Below are 23193 nucleotides of genomic sequence, written 5' to 3' on the forward strand. Positions count from 1 at the left end.
GTGGGGAGCAGTGAGGCAGCATTCATACACCACTCTCTGTTCACAGAAACACAGAACCCCTGCGGGTCTTACCAGACAAAGAGGCGTCTCTGTCTGCTTGGAAGATGGTCAGTCTGTCTAGCTGGATGGCCGAGTCTGCAATGTTTTCCTGGAGCCATGTCTCAGTGAAAATAAAGATGCAACAGTCTCTCATTTCTCACAGCTTTGCCCGCTGCAGCTTTATATACCATACCATACCATACCATACCATACCATACCATACCATACCATACCATACCATACCATACCATACCATATCATACCATACCATTTTTATTTGTTAAGCGCTTAAAAACACAGCATTACAACTGACCGAAGCGCTGTACAGTTAAAACAAGCAAGACTAAAAGCAAAATATTAAAAACAAACATTAAGAGAGAATTAAAACAGAGACACTAAAAACAGGTCAGGGGACCCAATAAAACAGAGAAATAGCAAAAAGCAAGTGGAAATAAGACAGGTTAAGAATTAAAAGCCAATGTGAAGAAGTGCGTTTTTAGGTGTGATTTGAATGTGGCGACTGAAGCGGCTTGCCTAACCACTAAAGGTAAGGAGTTCCAGAGCCTAGGTGCACAGACGGAAAAAGCCCTTTCACCACGAACTTTAAAACGTGCCTTGGGAACGGTTAGGAGCAGCTGATCTGCGGATCTAAGAACACGAGGGGGATTGTGACGATGGAGCAAGATACTCAAGTAGGCAGGGGCTAGACCATTTAGTGCCTTATAGGTTAAGAGGAGTATCTTAAAATCAATTCTGAAGCTAACCGGCAGCCAGTGTAGGGTTTTTAAAATCGGTGTAATGTGTTGGCTTCTGCTGCTTCCAGTTAAAAGCCTTGCAGCCGCATTTTGAACCAATTGGAGTCTAGAAAGAGTGGCTTTACTAATACCATATAGGCAGGAATTAGAATAGTCGAGCCGGGACGTAATGAATGCATGGATTACTGATTCCAGAAGGTGGTAAGGCAGAATTGGTTTGAGTTTGGCAATTCGCCTGAGATGGAAAAAGCAGGATTTTACTGTGCTGTTGACTTGAGCATCCATTTTCAGGACCATATCCATTTTGATTCCAAGATTGGAAACAGACGAAGTTACTGGAATGGGAAGAAAGTCGAGGCCAAGGGGTAGGGTCTGTTTGCGGTCAGGACTAAAAACAATGACCTCGGTTTTTGAATAGTTCAGGTGAAGGAAGTTTACAGCCAGCCAGTCCTTAATGTCAGATAAGCAGTCGAGAAGAGGTTTAGTGGAGTCAGTTGACTTATATATAGTCAACTTATATAGTCCAGCTTGTTGTCCAGCGATCTGATGTTCGCAAGCAAAATGAACGGTATTGCAGGTCTGGTGGGGTTAGTTTTTAGTCTTGTGCTAACACCGCCACGTTTCCCTCGTTTATGCTTCCGATCACTGCGCTTGCATTTTCGCCAGCTCAGCTTCTCAGGCTGCTGAAGTAAGCAAAGGCTGCGGAGCGTCTCTGTCACCTCACTGGATATTTCGGCGCATTTTCTTCAGAAATCGAGCAGGATTTGCTGCGTGTAAATGTATGCCTGTGTACTACTATCACTTAAATCTTCTTTTCTTATACTAGTTGACAAAGACGAACAAAGATTAACACTAAACACCGTGGACTCGGGAGCTCTGTAAGCCGCCATTTCCACTTGTGCTCTGTTCTTCTACTTGCCTGTCCAAGGTCATGTGTTTCATCATTTAGGCTCAGGTTTTCAGGTGAGAAGAGGAACCACCCATAATATAAGAAAGGTGTTATAAATTGTAGAGAAAAGTTCAGCAGTAGTTGAGCTAATCATGTGAGAATATCAAATTGGAGAACAAGTGTTTGGCAAAATTACTTGGCAGAATGGTTTCAAATAAAACTGGTATATGATCAAGAGAAACAAATGACATACCTCACTACTGCAAGCAGATAAATGAAATAAATGCAATGTCTGACTAAGCTAATATGTATGTGCCATAGCAAATTAGACAAAATTAAAAGAATCAATTAGATTTAAGAAGTCTTTTACCAAGGACTGAGAAGGACAGCAAATGTGAATATTAAAATCACCCTGTCATATCCCTGCTGGAAAAATCACAGAACTCTGGAATAAAATCGTTGTTTACTTTTTTGGTGGTAGATTTATCAACACACACAACTTCCCTTTAGGTCAACCTAATTCAGACATTTCAAGGTCAAACGTAGTGTAAACATTAGTCACTATTTGCTGGTAGTGAAACATTTTTTTTAAATATAGGCATAAGCCCTCCACCCTGAGCAGTAGTACTAAGTGAATGAAAAAAAATCATTCAGGAGGAACAAGTTTAGAAAAAGGGCTTGATTCACTAACACTCAGCCAAGTTTCAGCCACACTTAGGAAATCCAATCTATAAGAAGTAAAAAAAGTCCCTCATGATAGATGTCTTATTTGCTAACGATATGGCATTGACAAGAGCCAACATGGCTAAAACAATAGTCCTGACTTGCAACGTCTGTCGCAGTTGCTAAAGATTAAGTGCACACTACCTCTGCAGAGATGTGGTGGTAATAAAGAAGGCTGTTGAACTATTGGATACAAACGAAGCAAAATAATCAACACTTCAAACATATCCTGGTAAGAAAGTGTGAGGAGCAACCCCAGAAATGGACAACAGGAAAGCTCTCAACCTCAGTGCCAAATAACTCAGCCTCCCATATTGTCTATGATGCTGGTTGCACCTCCTTCAGAACAGTACCATTAAAGATAGTGTGAGACTCCTGATAGTATAAGTGGATTGAAAGTATTCTGCATTTAACCATATCAAAGCTATTGAAGATGACCAATGATCAAACATTAAAAAGAACATAGAAATGTGCTTGACTTTAGTGTTTGGCAGAAAGTGCAGCTGACTGCATGTGACTTCTGCCTGAGGGTTCCATCTTGCAAACCAGGTCCTAAATATATTATTAAAGTCAAAAGACAATTCAGGCATAGTGACATTTCTAGAGACCTTGGCAAACTGGATGCAAACTGCCTCATGGACCTTCCATACTATATGTTTATACTACGCGTTCTAACATGATGATAAAATCTTTTCTTATTTAGATTCTTAGGCTTCCAGTATCCTGCGTCTTTACCATGTGCTAGAAAATAGTATTTAAGCAGATTATTGCTATAGCAGGACACTGATAAGATAAGCAAATTAGAAAGGGTTTAGTAACATTTCTAACATATTGTGATACTTACTGCATATATTTGTTTCCCAATACATAACATTTTTGTTAGCAGTTATCTCCCATCTGTGTTTCTGTTTTGGCAGGATGTAAAGTTTTTGTTAATGTGATAGGAATTATGTAATTCATTGTTGCCTATGTATTTATTTAGTTTTTATTTAGTTATTTAACAACTTTTGCAGTTGTTTCATGTTGATTCCTTGGTTGCTTGTGCACATCCTGTATATTGGCCCCAGTTTATAAATGTTAAAAGTATTTTCTCTGTAAGCACATAATGGAAGGTGTTGCTGACATACAAATTTATATTTGCATTTATATTTACATTTATTTGCTTAGCAGATGCTTTTATCCATAGGAACTTACAAAATATGTATCAGTTAGACTAAAGAAAGTAGAGCCCTTACTATAAGAATTATAGAAGTTTCAAATTTGAAAAAAGGATAATAATATTTAATTATTTCTTGGTTTCAAGATCATCTTCTGTAAATGACAGAACACCTTTTAATGTACAGTCTTTAAAATTGTTTTAGGAGAATTGATAAATTATGAAGAAGGATGCCATCCTCTGGATGCCTTACAGCACGTAACCATTGCTTATGCATCAGCCATCAAACTCAGACCAAGGGATCCAAAACTTCACCTTCAGCTTGGACTTGCTCTTGAAGAATACTATTATGCTATTTCTATATATGGCCTTCAAAAAAAGGTTGGAGCGCATGTTTTTAATTTATGTGCTATTTATGTATTTAGTGTAGGGTGTTTCTAATTGGTGGGGTTCTGAGTTATGATGTATTAATGTCTTAATAATGAAGCAATCCAAATAAAATAAAGATCACCGTATTCCTGGATAAGTGTACAAATGAGTGAGACATGGCGCTCTTCTGTTGAGACTCTTGGCAGGCGGCAGAATGTCGGCATCTGTCTGCCCAGACAGTAAATTGCTGCTATCACCTTTACAATGCTTGCGGATACCTTTGCCAATATGGAGCACTGTGTCGATCTGTGTTTGCAAGAAGAAGGCGACCATTTCCAAAACCAGTTGTGATTGGATCATTTACACATCTTTCAAGGTTTACACTGTACTGTATTTGTTTCCTTTCTATCACTTCATTATTACGTGAGTAACACATTATGAATCAGGGATCCCACCCATTAGAATCTCCCTGTATAATAAATAAATGATTCTTTATAAAATAGCGCAAATAAGATCAGTGTCCTTTTCATGGAATAAACTTGAGATGATGCATGCTTTGTGACATGGTTCATTATAGAGGACTGTGACTTTTAAAGAATGTACATGGTCAGCAACAATCTTAACCTTTCTTTCTGATCTCACTCACTAACAAAGTGTTTTCACCCAAAGGGACTGTCACTAACTAATGTTTTGTTTATAATGTCATTCTTTGATTCTCTGTTGATTAAAATGCATTACAATCCTCTGATGGTTGTTCTGATGTACTAGAAGTACTATAATTTTGTAAATGTGAAAATACTACTACTACAATAACTACCACCACAGCTTGTACCATCAATCATGCCGTCGTCAAAATCACTTAGATCACTCATTTCACCCATTCTAATATTTAGTCAAACAACAATTAATCTTTGTTGCTATATATATTGAGATAGTCATTTTTTTTTAATTTATTGATTTTATTGTAATCATTCCATACAAATAGATCAATTTCTACAAAAATTAGGATAGAAAACAAATCAACCCCCACCCCTGAGAAAGAGAGCATGGCCAATGGAGTAAAACTTAAAGCTAGTAAAAATAAATAAATTGATGAGTTTAATAGGCGGATAAAGATAAATGGAGAAGAAAAAGAAATGGGAAGAGAATCTGCTTCGTCAGTGCTTTAAGAGCTCTAAAATATTTTGATTAGATCCTGCCAGGTTTTGAAAAAGTCCTGCACAGATCATCTAAGTGAGAATTAGATTTTTTCCAATTTCAATTAATATAAAACATCAGTTACCCACTGACTTAAAAGAGGAGAGTTAGGATTCTTCCAGTTTAGCAAAATACAGTAAGTCTGTATGCCAATAGTGTAGTAAAGGCAATCACAGTTTGTTTGTCCTTCTCCACTTTAAGCCGATCTGGAAGAACACCAAACACAGCTGTTAATGGATTAGAAGGGATTGTGACACCAAGGCTGTCAGAAAGGCACTTAAAATTTTTTGTCCAGAATGATGTTAATTTGGTGCAGGCCCAAAACATGTGACCCAGTGTGGCTGGAAATTGATTGCAGCGTTCACAGGTTGGATATTGCCGTGGAAACATTTTAGACAGTTTTAAGTGAGACAGATGTGCTTGATATATAATTTTGAGTTGAATAATTGTATGCTTTGCGCATATGGAGCTCGAGTAAATTCTCTGCATTGCTACCTTCCACTCCTTTTCTGATATGTTGAGTGAGAGATCCTTTTCCTATTGTCCTCTTGGATCTTTGAAAGGGAGGAACTGTAAAATAATTTTATATATTGCAGAAATTCTATCTGAGTCCTTGAAACTGAGCAATATTTTTCCAGCATAGAGGAAGGTGGGAGATGAGGAAAATCGGGCAGGTTCTGTTTAACAAAGTTTTTAATTTGAAGACAGTGAAAGAAATGTGTTGCTGGAAAGTAAAATTTGGAATGTAATAGGGTGCAAAGATGTTGTCTATATAAAGATCTCTAAGTAATTTAATCCCAAATGTTTTCCAGATATTAAAAACTGCATATGTTTGCAAAGGGTTGAAAGAAGGTGGTTCTCATGCAGAGGTGCCACAGATAAAAGGTTCTCCATCTTAAAATGCTTTCTACATTGGTTCCATATTCTGAGTGAGTGAGGCACAATTGGGTTATTAGTATATCGCCGATAACTTGCATTAATAGGGGCACAAAGCAGGGAATATAAAGAAGTACTGCAGGATTTTATTTCTATTGCACACCAAGCCTGTGTATGTTCATCTATTTGTGTCCAGGTTTTTATAGCTTGTATGTTTGCTGCCCAATAATAAAACTAAAAGTTGGGTAGAGCCATGCCACCCTCTGCCTTAGGTCTTTGTAGGGTAGCTCTTTGAATATGTGGATGTTTTAAGTTCCAAATAAATGAGGTTATGGTTGAATCTAATTGCTTAAAAAATGATTTATTGATGTATATTGGAATGTTTTGAAATAAAAATAGAAGCTTAGGAAGGATATTCATCTTAACAACATTAATTCTTCCAGCTAGAGTGAGATGAAGGGTTGACCATCTATGCAAGTCTTGCCTAATTTTTTTCCATACAGAAATTTTGTTGATAAAGAGCTTTATGTTTACTTGTGATATTTACCCCTAGGTATTTAAACTGATCTGCAGTGATAAAAGGGAAGGTGTCCAATCCAATATTGAACACTTGTGAATTCACTGGAAAGAGCACACTTTTATTCAAATTAATTCTGAGACCAGAGATCTTTTGAAATTCTGAAAGTGCTGTTAAGACTGCAGGCACAGTATTTCGTGGGTCAGATATATACAGTACCATATCATCTGCGTATAGAGAAAATTTCTGTTCAAGTCCTTCTCTGATAATCCCCTTTATCTGATAAGCATTTCGACAGTGAACTGCCAGTGGTTCAATGGCGATTGCAAATAGCAGTGGTGACAAGGGGCATTCTTGTCTGATACCATGTTCTAGTTTAAAGTACTCTGAACAAATGTTGTTAATACAAACTGAAGCTTCTGGATTGGTATACAGTAGTTTGATCAGTGCCAAACCCAAATTTCTCTAATGTAGTGAAAAGGTAGTAACATTCAATCATATAAAATGCTTTTTCTACATCCAACGATAGTAATATCTCTGGGGTGTTTGAATTTGCTGGTGAATATATTACATTAAACAAGCGTCAAAAACTGGAAGCTAATTGTCAGCCTTTAATAAATCCAGTTTGATCTTGTGATATTAATGAAGGCAGTACTTTCTCCATCCTTCTAGCTAGGACTTTGGAGAGTATCTTAACATCATCATTCAGAAGTGAAATTGGTCTGTATGATGCACATTGTAATAAGTCCTCATTTTTGTTTAGGAAAGATGGTGATTAATGCTTGGGGTAGAATTCGATTGTTTCTAGCTACTGTTGCTAATAAGAGGGGAGTTGGCTGAGTGGAGAATTTCTTATAAAATTCGACAGGGTAGCCATCAGGGCCTGCTGCTTTCCCACTCTGAAGTGACTTTATAGCATCTAGTAATTCTGATAGCGCCAGAGGTTTATCCAGTTCCTCAGCACTTAAAGCATATATTTGTGGTGTCTGTAATGTATCCAGAAATGCATTAGATTGTGTGTTGTCTTGTTTGAACTCAGTAGAATATAAGGATTTATAATAATCTCTAAATGCGTGCATTATATTTTTATGGTCAATGATTTCTTCTCCATTCGTGTTGGTGATTACTGGTATTGCATTGCGAACTTCTTGTTTGTGAATTTGTTGAGCTAAAAGCTTATTAGCTTTCTCTCCGTGTTCATAGTAATGATGTCTTGACTTATAAATAAGTTGTTCAGTTTCTTTAGTTGTTAAGATGTTAAGTTCTTTATGCAGGGCCTGCCTTTTCCTGTGAAGAGCTTCACTTGGACGCCTGGCTTATTCTTCATCTATTCTAGCAATTTCGCTTCTTAGCTCTGACACTTTCTTGGTTTCTAATTTATTTCTGTGGGAAAGATACGAAATAATCTGTCCTCTTAAGAAGGCCTTTAGAGTTTCCCAGAGTGTTCCTGCAGAAACCTCTGTGGGCGTGTTTGTCTCTAGGAAGAAGCTGATTTGTTTGGATATAAATTCTGTGCAGTTCTCATCTGCCAATAGAAGAGGGTTAAGACGTCATCTACAAGGTGAGTGTGAAGGGCTTAATGAATTTAGCTCCAAGACTAGAGGGGCATGGTCGGAGATAACAATTGTGTCGTATTTGCACGATTTAATCGTAGGCAGGAAATTATTATCTATAAAAAAATAATCAATTCTTGAGTAGCTATGATGCACTGGTGAGTAGAACAAACATGATCTTGAGTTTGGGTTAAAAAACCTCCAGGGGTCTGATAAGTTGTGGTCAGTTAAAAACTGTGTAATTGTCTTTGCAGTGTTAGATGTCGTCCCCCCTGTCACAGGAGTCCTATCTAAGAGTGGATTTAAAACACAATTAAAGTCCCCAGCCATTATAATTTTATGAGTGTTCACATTGGGAATGGATGTAAATACATTTTGCCTGAATTCCCTATCATCGACATTGGATGCATAAACATTGATCAAATCACTTTTCAGTTGAATAAATTGCCCATGACAATCACATATCTCCCTTCAGGGTCAGATACTACATCTGATGCTATAAATGAGACTGTTCTATGTATAAGAATTCCCACACCTCTAGTTTTCTTTGAAAGCTGGAATGGAACATTTGGCCAGTCCAGTCTTTTTGCAGTCAATTTAAAATTAGTCAATGGCTATTTGGAGGAACAGGCTATTTACTGTACATCAACATGCATATATACCTAATAGAGTTCGACTGAGTGTAGGTTATAAAGTAATAGAATGTGAATAGATTGTGAAGACTGTCTTCTTCTTTGATGTTAAATAAATATTCTCATTGTTGATGAAAAAACATGTAAGAATTGATAAAACCTACTGATTGGTGATGCTGAAATATTAGTTGAATGCGTTGGCTTAATCACACATACCAAAATGTCCAGATGTTCAACTATGATCAAACCATATTCTATGCTGATTGAATCAAGTATAAAACTCCACATTAGTTTCCTTGACTGCATGGTGACATAGTGATTAGTGTGTTGCCTCAAAGTTCCAGGATACTGGTTGAATTTCATCTAGTCAATAGTGTGTGGAGCTTTCATTTCTTTACTGTATTTGTGTTTTATTATTTTTTCCCAGTTTTTCTTCCATATCCAGAAGACATTCTAGTTAAGTTGATAGAGAACTCTGAATTAGCCTAGTACATGTAATAGGGTCCATGATTATTTTCTGACTTGTCAGAGAGTAAATGTAATTAAACAGTCAGAAAATGAAGCAAGGTCAAAAATATGTGTGAGGGTTGATATCAGAGAGAGAATAAAAAAGGAACCCAAAGTCCAAATATTAAATAAACACTTTCATAAAAAGGTACAAGTATAACAAAACAAGTTTGATTTTATTCAAGAATATAACCGAAGAAAAAGACGTTGTCTTAGAGTAAGTCATTGACATGACTGGTTGGGTAGTGCAGTGGTAAGAGTTGCTGACTCATAATCAAGAGCTCGTTGGTTCAACTCCCAGATCCACCAGTTACTATTTTGAGTAGTGAGGTGTTATTTTTATTACTATTATATGAAGGGGCTTTGCCCCCTGCTCGCTTCGCTCGCCAACCCCCATTTTTGGTTTTCCGGACACACTTTTAAGATTTTTTTTTCTTTGAATTGTTGCTATTTCATTAGTTTCACTTTTATTTCAGAACTTATGTAAAAACAATATTTGGAATCTTTTAAATGAGGTCAGTGAGACATGTGTTTAATGATTTTGTCAGGTTAGAGATGATGAAAACTGGAATTCAAAAGACCCCAAAAAAACGTAGACGTGAAACACATGCAGAGCAAGATACAGAATATGAAAGCAGAAAAAAACGAAAGTGTCAAAAAAAAAAAGTAAACATCGCATTAGCACAAAAAAAGAGAAATTATTACTTGGAGAAATAACTAAAAGGCAAATAGAGAATGAATATATGGACACAGGTGATATGTCAGAAGTATGTAAATATTGTAAGGCTTTGAAGTTTAAGTCAGAGAATTTCAAAAATGTGTTTTACCTCACATGCATTTATTGGTTACTTTTCAAAAAAAATTATTAACTGATGATCATGTAGATCGCTTTGTCTGTGCTGAAATTCCAAACAGAGAAACCTATCCTGAATTATCTCTAACCTGCTCTGCATATGTTTGGCCCTTTTGTTTTGTAACCTCTTTATGACATTTTACTTTGTTTTCTATTCTGTCTTTTATTTCTGACCTCGCTTTATCCTTCTTTTTTTTCAATGACTCCTGGGGCCTCATGTATAAACAGTGCGTACACACAGAAATGTTGTGTACGAACGTTTCCACGCTCAAATCGCGATATATAAAACCTAAACTTGGCGTAAAGCTACACACATTTCCACGGTACCTCATACCCTGGCGTACGCAATTTCTCCGCTCGGTTTTGCAGACTGGCGGCACCCAGCGTCAAAGCAGTGCTATTGTTCCTGTGTGGTTATCCTTTATTTCTTAGACCCACATTCCTGACGCGGCTTTATAAATACACTAAAATTAACTGCATATTGTTTATTAGTGTAATGCATCTGATTGTAATTAACCTGTAGCAATATAATGGTCCAGGGAATAGCCATAGTATTCCAAATACCATAACTGCTTGTACTCTTACTGCATCTTGTTCTTCTTTCAGCTGCTCTCGTTAACGGTGGCCACAGCGGATCATCTTTTTCCATATTACTCTCACTGCACCACTCGGAGTATTTATATCACTGTATCTGAGTGGGGAATCACAGCAGCAGCTGATCGGAAAGTGAATTATCGGTATACAGTTTCAAGCACACACTACCTCAGCCACGGCAAAACGCGTCAAAACCTTTCCTGTACGGACCTCGTGTTTCAGAAACAGTTTCATCCCAAGAACTATAAACGCACTCAATCAGTCCATCAAGTGCTCCTTGTAGAACTGTTTGTACTTATAAGTACAATTACCCCACTGTAAACTTGCACCACAGTTATAATATTGCACAACCTGTGCCACTTTATAAAGCGCGTATGATGACGATGTCATTTTTAAGATGAAATGCAGCAAAATATGTTGCTTATAGTATACAGATAAAACTTTAACTTCTTTTATATAATCAGTATTGTTAATAATTAAACATGTGAGGACACGGTGCCGCAGCGCTAGCTAGTTCACGGATAGCTCCTGCCTTGCGCTGTATTATTGCTGGTGCTGACGCGACATTGGAAGGATAGACGGATAGAATAATTAAACATGTACTACGAAGATATTTCAATGTTCCTTAAAAGTTTTGAAGAATCAGCGTTCTAAGCTTACAGATGGCTTAACGTCTATTACAGAGCTGATTGTGTGGCGATTGGGTATTTGGAGAAAGAAAAGTAAGGACAGGAATTGGAGGTAAGTACGTTTGAAAGAGACAGTACTTCTGTAATAAATTATTTCATCGAAGGTCGCGCATGGCGCAGCAAGCCTCTTGCATGAGATATGAACAATCACTGCGCCACCGTGTTCCCAAGTTTAATAACATGCTTTCATTCCTATTATCATGAAAAAGATATCACGTATACATCTCAGTATTTTAATTATTAAGAAAGCTGTAATATCATGAATGTAATGGATTCTGTGTCCTGTCGGAGAAAGAGAAAGAACGGAAGCACTTAGTGATTCACACACATAGAGCATATAGAAGATCAAATACAGAACAAAGTATTTAACGTGCTACTTTAGTTATGATGGGATTTGAGAAACTAGTAAAATAAATGATTTTAAGATGAAGTTTATGATGTTCTACTTTAATGACAAAATAAATTACGTGATTAAAGTGGAAATTTCGAGATTAAAGTTGACATTTTGTGCTTTTTTCCCACTGTGTGCCTATTTTTTTTCTCTGTACCCTTATAAGCTTTCATATGACACTCAGATGGTCCACTACGAGTCGCCTTTTCACGCCGACTTTGATATGTGACAACTTTTTTATTTCGGGCACTGTGCGACTTTTGAGTCTTTCGAGTTTCTCTGACACTACTGTATGTCACTCGATCAACTTTCTTTTGTTGATTATATACCACTGTTTAAACCAACAAATAGTACGTTTTTCCTTTGCCTCCACTTGGTATTCGCTGAAATTCTTATATTTTCCCCCGTGCTTTTCCCATTGTCTTTTCACAGAAGGCTATTTATATTGATTTGCATATTCAAAGAGGCATAATTCTGGGAGGAGTTGGGGCGGGACAGAAGGCTGATCGGGATTTATGTAGTGGAAGAACGTGAAAGTTTGCGTACACACAGATTCTTGCATCTGGATTTTTCTGTGCAAACGCACATTCCCGCTTTTGGGCTTATGCCATGTTAATAGTGTGAGTTCTACGCACGGCGTTATACATGAGGCCCCTGGTCCGTGGTGATTATTTTCCCTTTTTAGAGTATTAATTTCCATTTGTTTGTGCTACTGCAATCTTTATTTTCTTTTTTTATATTGTCTAATTTTCCTACTTTCATACTCTTTAACTTTCTCCACATTTGAATCGCGCATATGTTTTTTTTTTTTTGAGTCTTTCGAAATGCACTGCTTTCATAATCTGCTCTGCATGTGTATAGCGCCAACGTTTGTGAATGTCTTTATGAAGTTCTACTTTGTCTTTTACTCTGTCTTTTAATTCTGAGCCCGATTAGACGTGCTTTGTTTCAATTCCACTTGTTACGGGCTGATAATTACTTGCCTTATTTTCTAAATTTGCACCTAGATTATTTTTTCTTTTTTCTTTCCAATGCTTTTGAGTTTCTTTTCTCCGCACTGCTTTCTTCTTCGCTTATTCGTCGACGTTTCATTTATAATGTATTGTCATTATACGCTTTATACAGTATGTGCTGAGACCCTGGATCTGTATGTGCTCAAATCCTTCACAAGACTGAATGTTTTGCTGCCCCGTTGTCTTATTTTATAGATTGTAAGTAGGGCGTGTCTTGCAAGAATCTCATGTTCTACGTCATCGCGAGACGGTCCTGGGTCAATCTCTTGGCACAATGTCTCATGTTTATAGTCCCTGCGAGATGCACCGTGGCAAGTCTCTTTGGTCTCGCGGGTCTTTTAAATGTCTTTCGAGAAGATCAGGTATCGTAGCCTTGCTTTTGCTTTCCAGGATTTTTTTTTATAATAGAGAGATAATAAAAACATACATTTGATTTGAATCTGTAACAACCGGTGTAAATGTATGGTACTTGTTAAAGTTAGCGGTTTTTTTTTTCACTTTTATTCTATCAGTCACGTTCATTCGCATACATTCATGCGGTTGTAGTCAGTGACCGTGTTTTTTTTTTTTTTTTTTCAATTCCTTCCCAATTTCCACTTTTTGGTGCATGGTGCTGTTTCTTTATTACTCCAGGATATACAGAGGAAAGAATAATACAGAGAGGTCAGTTCCGTGGTATATACAATCATCAAATTCAAATGTTTACAGTTCCCACACACCCAAGAACCATCTTTCCAAAATTTACGACATGTGTGCTTGTTGCAATGTACACACCTCTCTCTATGCTGTGGTTCATATTACATTGAAGGGGCACCTGACACTGAGTTTGCTTTCCAAAGGGGAAGCGGCAGACTTGGAACAGAAGCTTGTCAATGTTGCATCCTCTTTTTTCTTTTTTCATCGCCTTTTCTTGTAAGAAGCGATGACGAAGTTCCTCAGCAAGGTGAACCAAGAACACTCTTCATTTCTCAGTGGACCTCGTGCATGCCTTGTACAATTAATGTGCGTTCATCACTGCCAGGTCAAGCGTGTTGTAGAACACAGCAACTGGCCACCTGTGTGTTCCTGTTCACACTGAATAAGCACGTGCCTTCTGGTCCATGACGTCAAGCAGCACTGGCAAAAAAAGAAAGAAACAAATATATGTGTCAGTTTAAAGAAATCATTGTATGACCTGAATAGTACCAATCAGAAAACATCATCGCACTACTGCAATATTATTTGAAAACTAACAGAGTCAGATCAGGAAGGGGGGAGGGAGAACGTAAATGTGACTGAGAGAATAAAACTGAAAAAAAAGCGAACTTTTACAAGTACCATAAATTTACACCTGATCTGAAGTGTCTATTGGTGCAGGTCGAAGCTGTCATTGCACTTTTCGTAACTGATCTTTTCCTAAATAAGGAGTGGCATTTCACATGTACTTTGTCAGCATGCCCGTGTCGATCAAACACAGGAAGCTCTGCAGTCTACTTGTGACTTTACGCTGTAGGAAGATAAGTAAATAAATATAGGTAAACAACATTCAATGTGACATTTATACAAATAACATATAAATGTTTTTCATAAAGAGACCATCAAGAAACATAATTGCAAACTGAACTTTATTTGATACCTTGGCAACCTCTGTAAGTCCTGCAGTTTCATTGAAGGACATGCGTGTGGCAGATTCACTGGCAGGATGATGCCCAACCTGTTGCTGCATCCAAACGGTGCCATCTTTTGCCTTTACGCCTGGTGAAGCTGCGTTGTTCTTATGTGTGAGTGGACAATTCTTATGGGGAGGTCTTCTGTTCTCTTACCCCTTGGGGTCAGAGCGCAGGGTCAGCCATTGTATAGCGCCCCTGGAGCAATTACAGGTTAAGTGTCTTGCTCAAGGCCCCAGCAGAGTAGGATCTCTTTTGGCAGTGACGGGGATTCAAACCGGCAACCTTCGGGATACCAGCACAGATCCTTAGCCTCAGAGCTACCACTCCGCCCTGTAAACTTAGTAACTTAAAATCCAGCACTTTATTTTCTGCATGGAGTTTGCATGCAGTGTGCTGTTCCTCTAAGTACTGCTGTTATTCTCCCTACATTATCAAAGTCTTGCAAGTTTGGTTATAAGGTCCACCTTCCACCTCCACCTTTACCTTCCACCTGCAGCTACAGTCACTTCAGTACACATGAATTTTGTGAGCATGCCCGTGTTGATCAAACACAGGAAGCTCTGCAGTCTACTTGTGACATTACGCTGTAGGAAGATAAGTAAATAAATCAAGGTAAATAAAATTCAATCTGGCTTTTATACAAGTAACATATAAATGTTTTTTATGTAAAGACCATCACAAAACATAATCACAAACAGGACTTTGCACGATATGTTGGCAAGTTCTGTATTCCATGCTTTTTCGTTGAAGGACATGCGTGTGGCAGAGTGACTGGCAGGACAACGCCTGACCTGTTGCTGCATCCAAACGGTGCCGGTTTGAATCCCCGTCACTGCCAAAAGAGATCCTACTCTGCTGGGGCCTTGAACAAGACCTTTAACCTGTAATTGCTCCAGGGGTGCTATACAATGGCTGACCCTGCACTCTGACCCCAAGGGGTATACGAAAACTAACAAATTCCTAATACAAGAAATTGTATAAAGCGAAATAAAGAAGAAAAAAAAAAAAGCTGTTAACTATATTAACTATGTTAACTGTCTTAAAGTTACAGAAAATTATATTCAGACAGGAAAAACAGTATGGTATGGATGAAAAAAATACATATTTTTCTTAGGATATTTTATTTTGCATTCTGTAGATTATTTTGTATTACCCTACTTATACAGTTATTCCATGGCATGTCTGGCTTCTTAGCTAAATATGAGTGGAAATCTCTACATGCAAAATAGAACAATTATTTATTAAAAGTTAATAAAGTAGAAATAGCAAATTGTTTGAAAGATTGGATGATTATTTTATCTACTCAAAATTTTATGACCTACTGTAAACTTCAGAAAAAATAAGTTACCACATTAAAAATGCCTAAAATATTAATCTTTTTTTACATTTTATTGAATTTTTTAAAAGCATGTAACATTTCATACAAGCAAGTCAAACTTGACAAAACTAAATTCAATTCAACTCCCACCCATGAGTAAAAAAAATGGAGAGAATCCTTTTCCCCAGTATAATGCTTATTCTAAAATATTATTAATTAGATCCTGCCAGATTTTAAAACATTTTTGAACAGATCCTCTAAGTGAGAATTTTTTTTTCCAATTTCAAATACTATATAATATGAGTTACCCACTGACTTAAAAGAGATGGGCTAGAATTCTTCCAGTTAAGCAAGATAAGTCTACGTGGTATTAGTGAAGTAAAGACAATTACACTTTGTTAGTCCTCCTCCACTTTAAGCCCATCTTGGATTACACCAAACACAGCTGTTAATGAATTAGGAGAGATTATGACACCATTGTGAACAACATTTAAAGATTTTGACTTGAGAATTATGTTAATTTGGTACATGCCCAAAACATATGGCCCAATGGGGCTGGAGCTCAATTCCAGCATTCGCAGTTTGGATTTTGCCCTGGAAACGTTTTGGACAATTTTTAATGAGACAGATGTGCTTGTTTAAAGGTTTAAGTTGAATGATTGTATGCTTTGCACATATGGAGCTCGAGTGAATTCTGTGCATGACTGTCTTCTACTCCTTTTCTGAAATGTTGAGTAAGAGATCCTTTTCCCACTGTACTCTGGGATCATTGAAAGGAAGGGACTTTAAACTATTTTTGTGCATTATAGAAATGCTGTCTATCCTCAAGACTGACCAATATTTTTTCTGGAATAGAAGTAGGTGGGGCGTGAGGAAAACTGGGGAGATTTTGTTAGCAAAGTTAATCATTTGGAAACAGTGGAAAAAACTGTGTTGGTGGAAGTTAAATTTGGAGTGTAATTGTTGTTTTTGACCAAGACTATCCCATTCTCCACACAAATTCTGAAATCGCTCCTTGTGTTTAAATTTAAGGGGTTACCCCCCTGGACACCCCAATAAACATTTCAAGTATTTATTTCAATCCCTGCTTTTCTTCTGTAAGCCGATGACACTCTACATGACTTTTAATTGGGGGGATGTAAAACTTAATGATTACAGTTGCTGGATTTGGTCACTTTAAGGACATCTGTTTTATTTTCCTTTTCTAATTCTAATGTTGTTCAGCAAACACAAGATACCAAATGAGTGAAACTCTTCTGTTTGAGCAATTCTAAACACTCCTGTTTCTTTTTTATGTGTGGTCTGCTTTACATGCATTGTAGTTTATTGGTGGGAGCTACTTATTGTCAGCTCTTGCACATACATGAACCTGCCTATATGAGTTTAATTTTGATGGAATGAGTCACAGACTGGTCTGACTGAGTCAGTGGGGATGTTGAACTAAACGTTCAGTGATTACTGAAACATGCTGCAACTACCTTAACTCTCTTTATGTAAATGAAGATGACCTATATAAGAAAGGGCAGAGCAGGCTCTTTCTTCTTAGACTGTTTCCTTTAATATAAGTATTGTCATAATTCACATCTTCTACAACTCTGATATGGCCAGGGTGATTTTCTTTGCTGTTTTGTGCTGGGCTGGTAACATCACTTCAAGAGAGGCCCATTAAATCAATAAGCTAAATGATAGGACTAGCTCAGGTATGGGACACGCTCCGCTGTAGGCAGTAGCAAAAGAGAGAATGTAAACAGAACTATACAGTACTAAGAGCCAATATCACACACTGAGTACTTTCAGTCAATGAATTATTCAACATAAGTTTGTCAAGAAATGATACTTGGGCTACTTTACACCAAGAGCAAAATGTCTGCATTATGCCTTCTTCCTTTTCAGTCATGCTATGTTTTTATAATTATGTATCTATCTATTTATGTATTTGTTTATTTAAATGGCTTCTATAAAAAGCCAAATTTCCCACGGAGACAAATAAAATTCTATCTATCTATCTATCTATCTATCTATCTATCTATCTATCTATCTATCTATCTATCTATCTATCTATCTATCTATCTATCTATCTATCTATCTATCTATCTATCTATCTATCTATCTATCTATCTATCTAAATGAAGTCTGCAAATGAAAATTGGTGAAACTGTTGTGTGGTATGATGAGGGCTTTACTCATTAATTAAGGAGAGCTATGTACACAACAGTGCTAAATTCTTGATCATGACACAATGTAAGTTTTCTCTTGATCATGACAATGTAATATTTTTTAGAGAGAAGATGAATCATTAGAGCTGAACAGTGCCAAAGCTTCTAGCAGAGATGAAGAAATTTTAGCAATCTGCACGCTACATGGGTTACATGGGAAACCGACAATTGAAAATCAGCTGAAAGCTTTGGATGCAGAATTTCGTCACCTAAAGGACCTGGGTCAGTCGGCCAGATCGGACTATGTACAAATGCTCTTTAACTGGAAATCAAAGATGGCAGCGAAGGTAAATGAGGCAAATTATTTTTAATTTTAACTCTGCCCCCTGCTCGCTTCTCTTGCCCACCCCCGGGTTTGGTTTACCGGATATACAATAGGAATTGTTACATATGCATTATTTTCAATTTTACTTTAAAACTTTTATAAAAACAATACTTGTCCTTTATTTCCGTCCCCGGGCGTGGTTAAATCTCTTTCTCGCAGGACTTATAACGCTGCTCGCATTGTTCGGGGGGCGGCTGAACGCACGCTAAGGAGATGCAGTCGGATCATGTTGTCTTGCTGTTGCTGCTGGCGAGCTGCCTGTTATGTTTGTCGCGCTGCACGTCAATCATTTAAAAGCCTATACAGCAACTCCTTTTGCCTTTTGTCCTTTTGCCACTTCGTGTCTCTGCCACTCACGTTGTGGGGGGGGGGGGGTTCTGAACGCACGCTAAGGAGTTGTAGTCGGATCATCTGCTGGCTTCTTGCTGCAGCAAGCTGTGTGTTCTGCTTGTCGCTTATCGTTGTTTTAACAGCTGGGAGCACATGATGTCTGACTACCAAAATCATTGCAACAACTGCTTGGTTAGATGTCCGTGAACTTGTTTTAAATGTTGTCTCACTGCCTTGTCTCGCGTGACGTTACAGTGTCTCTCGCGGGACGTCAAATTGCAATCTCTTGGCACCATGTCTCACGTTTAAGGTCCCCGCGAGACGCTCCGTGGGCAGTCTCTTTCATCTCGCGGGTCTTTTAAGTGTCTTCCGAGAAGATCACGTCTCGTCTCCCTCGTCTCTCTTCTATGAAGTTTTTTTTATTATAATAGAGAGATTTGTTTTGCATTCAAAAAAATAGCTGTTTTTTAAGTGTGGATTGTAAGAATAAAATTGTCTTTGGAGTTGTAAGTATAAGGTTTTATTGATGATTGCAATTTGGAAAGAATGATTTTAGGTGATACCTGAGAAAGTTTGCCATCTTTCCTGAAGAAGGGGCCTGAGTTGCCTCAAAAACTTGCATATTGTAATCTTTTTAGTTAGCCAATAAAAGGTGTCATTTTGCTTGGCTTTTCTCTACATTCATAATGGCTAACACGGTACAACACCCTAGTACTCCAACTAAGTTGTTTAATTCAAAAGAATACCTAATGATTAGTGATGCACCGATATGGAAATTCTGGGTGGTCCTAATAACCAATATGTTTTTGTCCACCATTGCAACTACTGTTAAGTGATGGCTGGTATTTTTTTTTATTTACTTCAGGTTTGAATGTTTTAATTATGTTGAAAATTTATTATTCTTTATCAAACAACAGCAGCATTTGAAACAGAGATCATTTTTTTATTAACTTGCTGACTTTTACGCCCTTCTTTGCTATAGATCTAAGCAGCCAGTACTTTCTCTGAGAAGAAAAGCAAGATATGGCCCATCTCTATAGCAAAAATACTCCAGGTCATGTACCAAAATCTGCTTAACATACAAATTTTGGGTAACTTAAGCACATCAAGACACCATGCTGTTACATAACATGGCATTGGATATATACACAAAAAAATGAATGCATATTCTTTGTGCAATAATCAGACATATTTGACTTTAAGTAAAAGAAAAATGAATAGTACAGTGAGGCCAGTAACCCTGGGTAATTTGGCTTTTAACAAAAAGAGGCATTTCTGCCATTTACTATATTTGACACAGCTGAGAAAAGGCATTCACTGTCTATACTGTGTCACACACATGTGCATGGGAGGCAGCTAAAGGGCCTGAATGAGAGTAATTCCACGCCAGACCAGGGGGTGGCGGAGTGCACTAACTCTTTATCTCACTTCTCTGCAGACTAGTTATGGGAAATTCTACCCAGCCCTGATGATAGCACTTGTGGTTCCGGACGCACTGATGACAGCACTTCTAGTTCCGGCCGCACTGACGATGTCACTTCCGGTTTTGGGGCTGATGATGCCACTTCTGATTCCCGGCCCCATTGATGACGTCATTTCCTCTGCTGGCCTTTTGGCCACGAAGTCAGTTCTGTTCTGGACTCTGATCTGTACAACAATTATTCCTATTTTGCAGCCAGGAAACAATATACAGGTGGCTGCCCCAAACCTTTTTTATGTCTCTGGTCCATTCTTGTGACAACTGGTACAAGGTGCCGATAGGTACTTGATCACTGCCTTGGCCAAGGTGCAGTTATTTCTGAGATAGTTATTCAGTGTTTCAGTGTGGAACAACTTGTGCTGCCACTCTTAAAAGCGCATCCACATCACACTTTATACAGAATGGCCATTATATGACCCAAATCATTATATGTCAAGCTTTCATTGTCATAGGTTTTTATTAATGGCAGTGGCTGGTACAGGTGGTTGTCCTGTTTTTTCTCTACCACAAATCTGGTCAAGCTATAAATAACACAGATCTACAAAAAAATAGTTTTTGTTTGCTACTGGGAACTTCCGACCAGCTCTTTATTAAGTTTTTTACACTGATTTCAAATGTGAAATCGGAATTAAGCCAGCACGTCAGGTTTCCGAGATAACACATCATTGATGTTTTGACATATTTGAATATCAGTATTAATATATCAGCACAATATCTGGAGTTTGAACTATGTCCCACCAAAATTGTTTTGATGTGTTTATTCTGAAAACAAACCCGAAGACGATACCAGCATATTCTCCACAAGCTCAGCATAACTCTCTGCTCTGTGACTGCCAAGAAAATTCTGGACAGCCTGCACGACTGCTTCACATGCTGCTGGTTCAGTGGGCTTCAGTTTCCTTTTGAACTCATCAGCAGGCATCAGTTCATGGATTTCAGGAACAAGAAAAACACCTTACTTAGTTTTGGCTTCACTTTTTTCGAGACCAAACTTATTTTTAAATGCTGAAATGCATCAACGTTTCTGACCATCGTCTTGACAACATTTTCAAAGTAATGTTGAATCTAATGAACAAAATGTCCTGAAATGCAATGTTATGTTAAGGAAACAGTAAAACCGATTACCTACTGCAGCGTCAAGAACAAATATTTTTTCCGCTAATTAAAAATGAATAACTTTTAAATAAAATTAATAATGACAGGGTAAACAACTCACAGCTGTTAGTAGTATGTGGCATCCCTAGGAGAATTACCAGTATTTATCAAAATGGTTATCCATCTTTACTCTCCAGTCACCCTAGTTGTCCAAGACCTGGAACATCATAACTAAAAAATGGGACGTGCTGGATGAAAACGGTTTTCAGATTTGCAGTCAGCAAGTGAAATTTGTTAAAGAACAGGTTGAAAGAATCCCAGTAGCAAAATGCTTGTTGACCAGTGTAATTTATTTTTTTTAATGTAGTATGTCTCCATGGGTTTCCATCGTCTATACTATCGGATAGAGGTCCACAATTTACTTCCAAGTTTGGAATTCATTTTGTGAAAGGATGTGTTGTAAGGTGAATTTGACTTCAGGGTACTACCCTGAAATAAACAGGCAAATGAATGAGTCAACAAGGAGCTAGAAAATTTTCTTCAATGTACAGTGTTATGGACAGCCGACAGCTCAACCCAGCCGGGACGCCCTAAGAAGGAAAAGATGGGGGGAAGGCAGCAACTTTTGGACACTGTCTCCTCCAAGACGCTAGATGGCAGCTCCCCTGGAGTATAGCGGTGCGGATTCCCACAAGAGTGCGGTTTCACAGCCCTGTTGGGAGCCATGGGTGCCGCCAGGGGAAGCTGTCGATGGACCGGGGGAGTCATACTTTCCCTATAGCCTTGAAGTACTAATAGATCACTTGGACAGGAGCACTGAAGTAGAAGAGCTTGCTGGGAGGTGTGAAGGAGAGAATTATATTAATTTATTATTTATTTAATTAATTATGGTGGTTCTGGTGCTTGAAAGGCACTTTGAAGAAGAAAAAACAATTAAAAGAACTTTATTGTGCTTTTTCTCTGTGTCTGCGTATCTGTCTGTTGGGTTAAAAGGGGCAACAGAGACCCCTGGCATTTACAACAGTAAATTTAAATCAAAATGATTGGGTGGATTTGTCGCCTATAGCTGAGATTTCTAGAAACGTTTTAACCCATACAGCCTTTAAGATGTCCCTGTTTGAGTGTTTGTAAAGGTTTCATCCTCACCTTTTTCATTCCCTTCTTTCACAACCTATTGTACCTAGTGTTTCTAGTTATAGTCAGGTCCATATGTATTTGGACACTGATGCAATTTTCAGAATTTTGGCTCTGTATGCCACCACAATGGATTTGAAATAGAGCAATCAAAATATGATTGAAGACTTTCAGCTTTAATTCAAGGGGTTTAACAAAAATATTGGATGAGCTGTTTAGACAGACTTTTATATACATGGTGCCTCTATTTTCAGGTGCTCAAAAGTATATGGACAAATGACCATAATCATAAATATAATGATTATTTTCAATATTTGATTGAAAATGCTTTACTGTCAATGACTGCCTGAAGTCTGAAACTCATGGTCATCTCCAAGTGATGATGAGTTTCCACCCTAGTGATAGTTTGCCAGGCCTTTACTGCAACTGACTTCAGTTGCTGCTTGTTGATTGAACTTTCTCATTCAGGTTTGTCTTCAGCAAGTGAAATACATGTCCAATTGGGTTGATATTAGTCACCTGAATTGGCCTTTGAAGAATATTCAACTACTTTGCTTTGAAATGCACTGGGTTTACTTTCACAGTATGTTTTTGCTCATTGTCTATCTGTACTGTGAAGTGTTGTCCTATCAGTTTTTACAACATTTGGCTCAATCAGAGCAGATATTATAGCCCTATACACTTCAGAATTCATCGTGCTACTTCTGCCAGCAGTCACATCATAAATATACACTAGTGACTGACTTCCATTAATAGCCATGCATGATGATGCCATAAAACTGCCTCTACCATGTTTCACAGATGATGTGGTTTTCATCGGATCATGATCCATTTTTTCTCTTCTCCATACTCTTCTCTTTCCAGCATTCTGGTATATATTGATCTTAGTTTCA

At 37.8% G+C, this 23193-nt stretch overlaps 1 protein-coding gene across 1 annotated transcript in view; it reads left to right on the top strand.

Moving 5' to 3' along the window:
• LOC127525920 (uncharacterized) overlaps positions 1-23193 on the top strand; it is a 365431-nt gene that overhangs the window by 319017 nt on the left and 23221 nt on the right. The window contains exons 9-10 of the mRNA XM_051919237.1: positions 3768-3943; positions 18002-18223. Of these exons, the coding sequence (XP_051775197.1) occupies positions 3768-3943; positions 18002-18223 (398 nt within the window). The remainder of the gene's footprint in view (positions 1-3767; positions 3944-18001; positions 18224-23193) is intronic.

Source organism: Erpetoichthys calabaricus, chromosome 15 (genome assembly GCF_900747795.2).
Source record: "Erpetoichthys calabaricus chromosome 15, fErpCal1.3, whole genome shotgun sequence".
NCBI classification, from domain to species: Eukaryota; Metazoa; Chordata; class Cladistia; order Polypteriformes; family Polypteridae; genus Erpetoichthys; species Erpetoichthys calabaricus.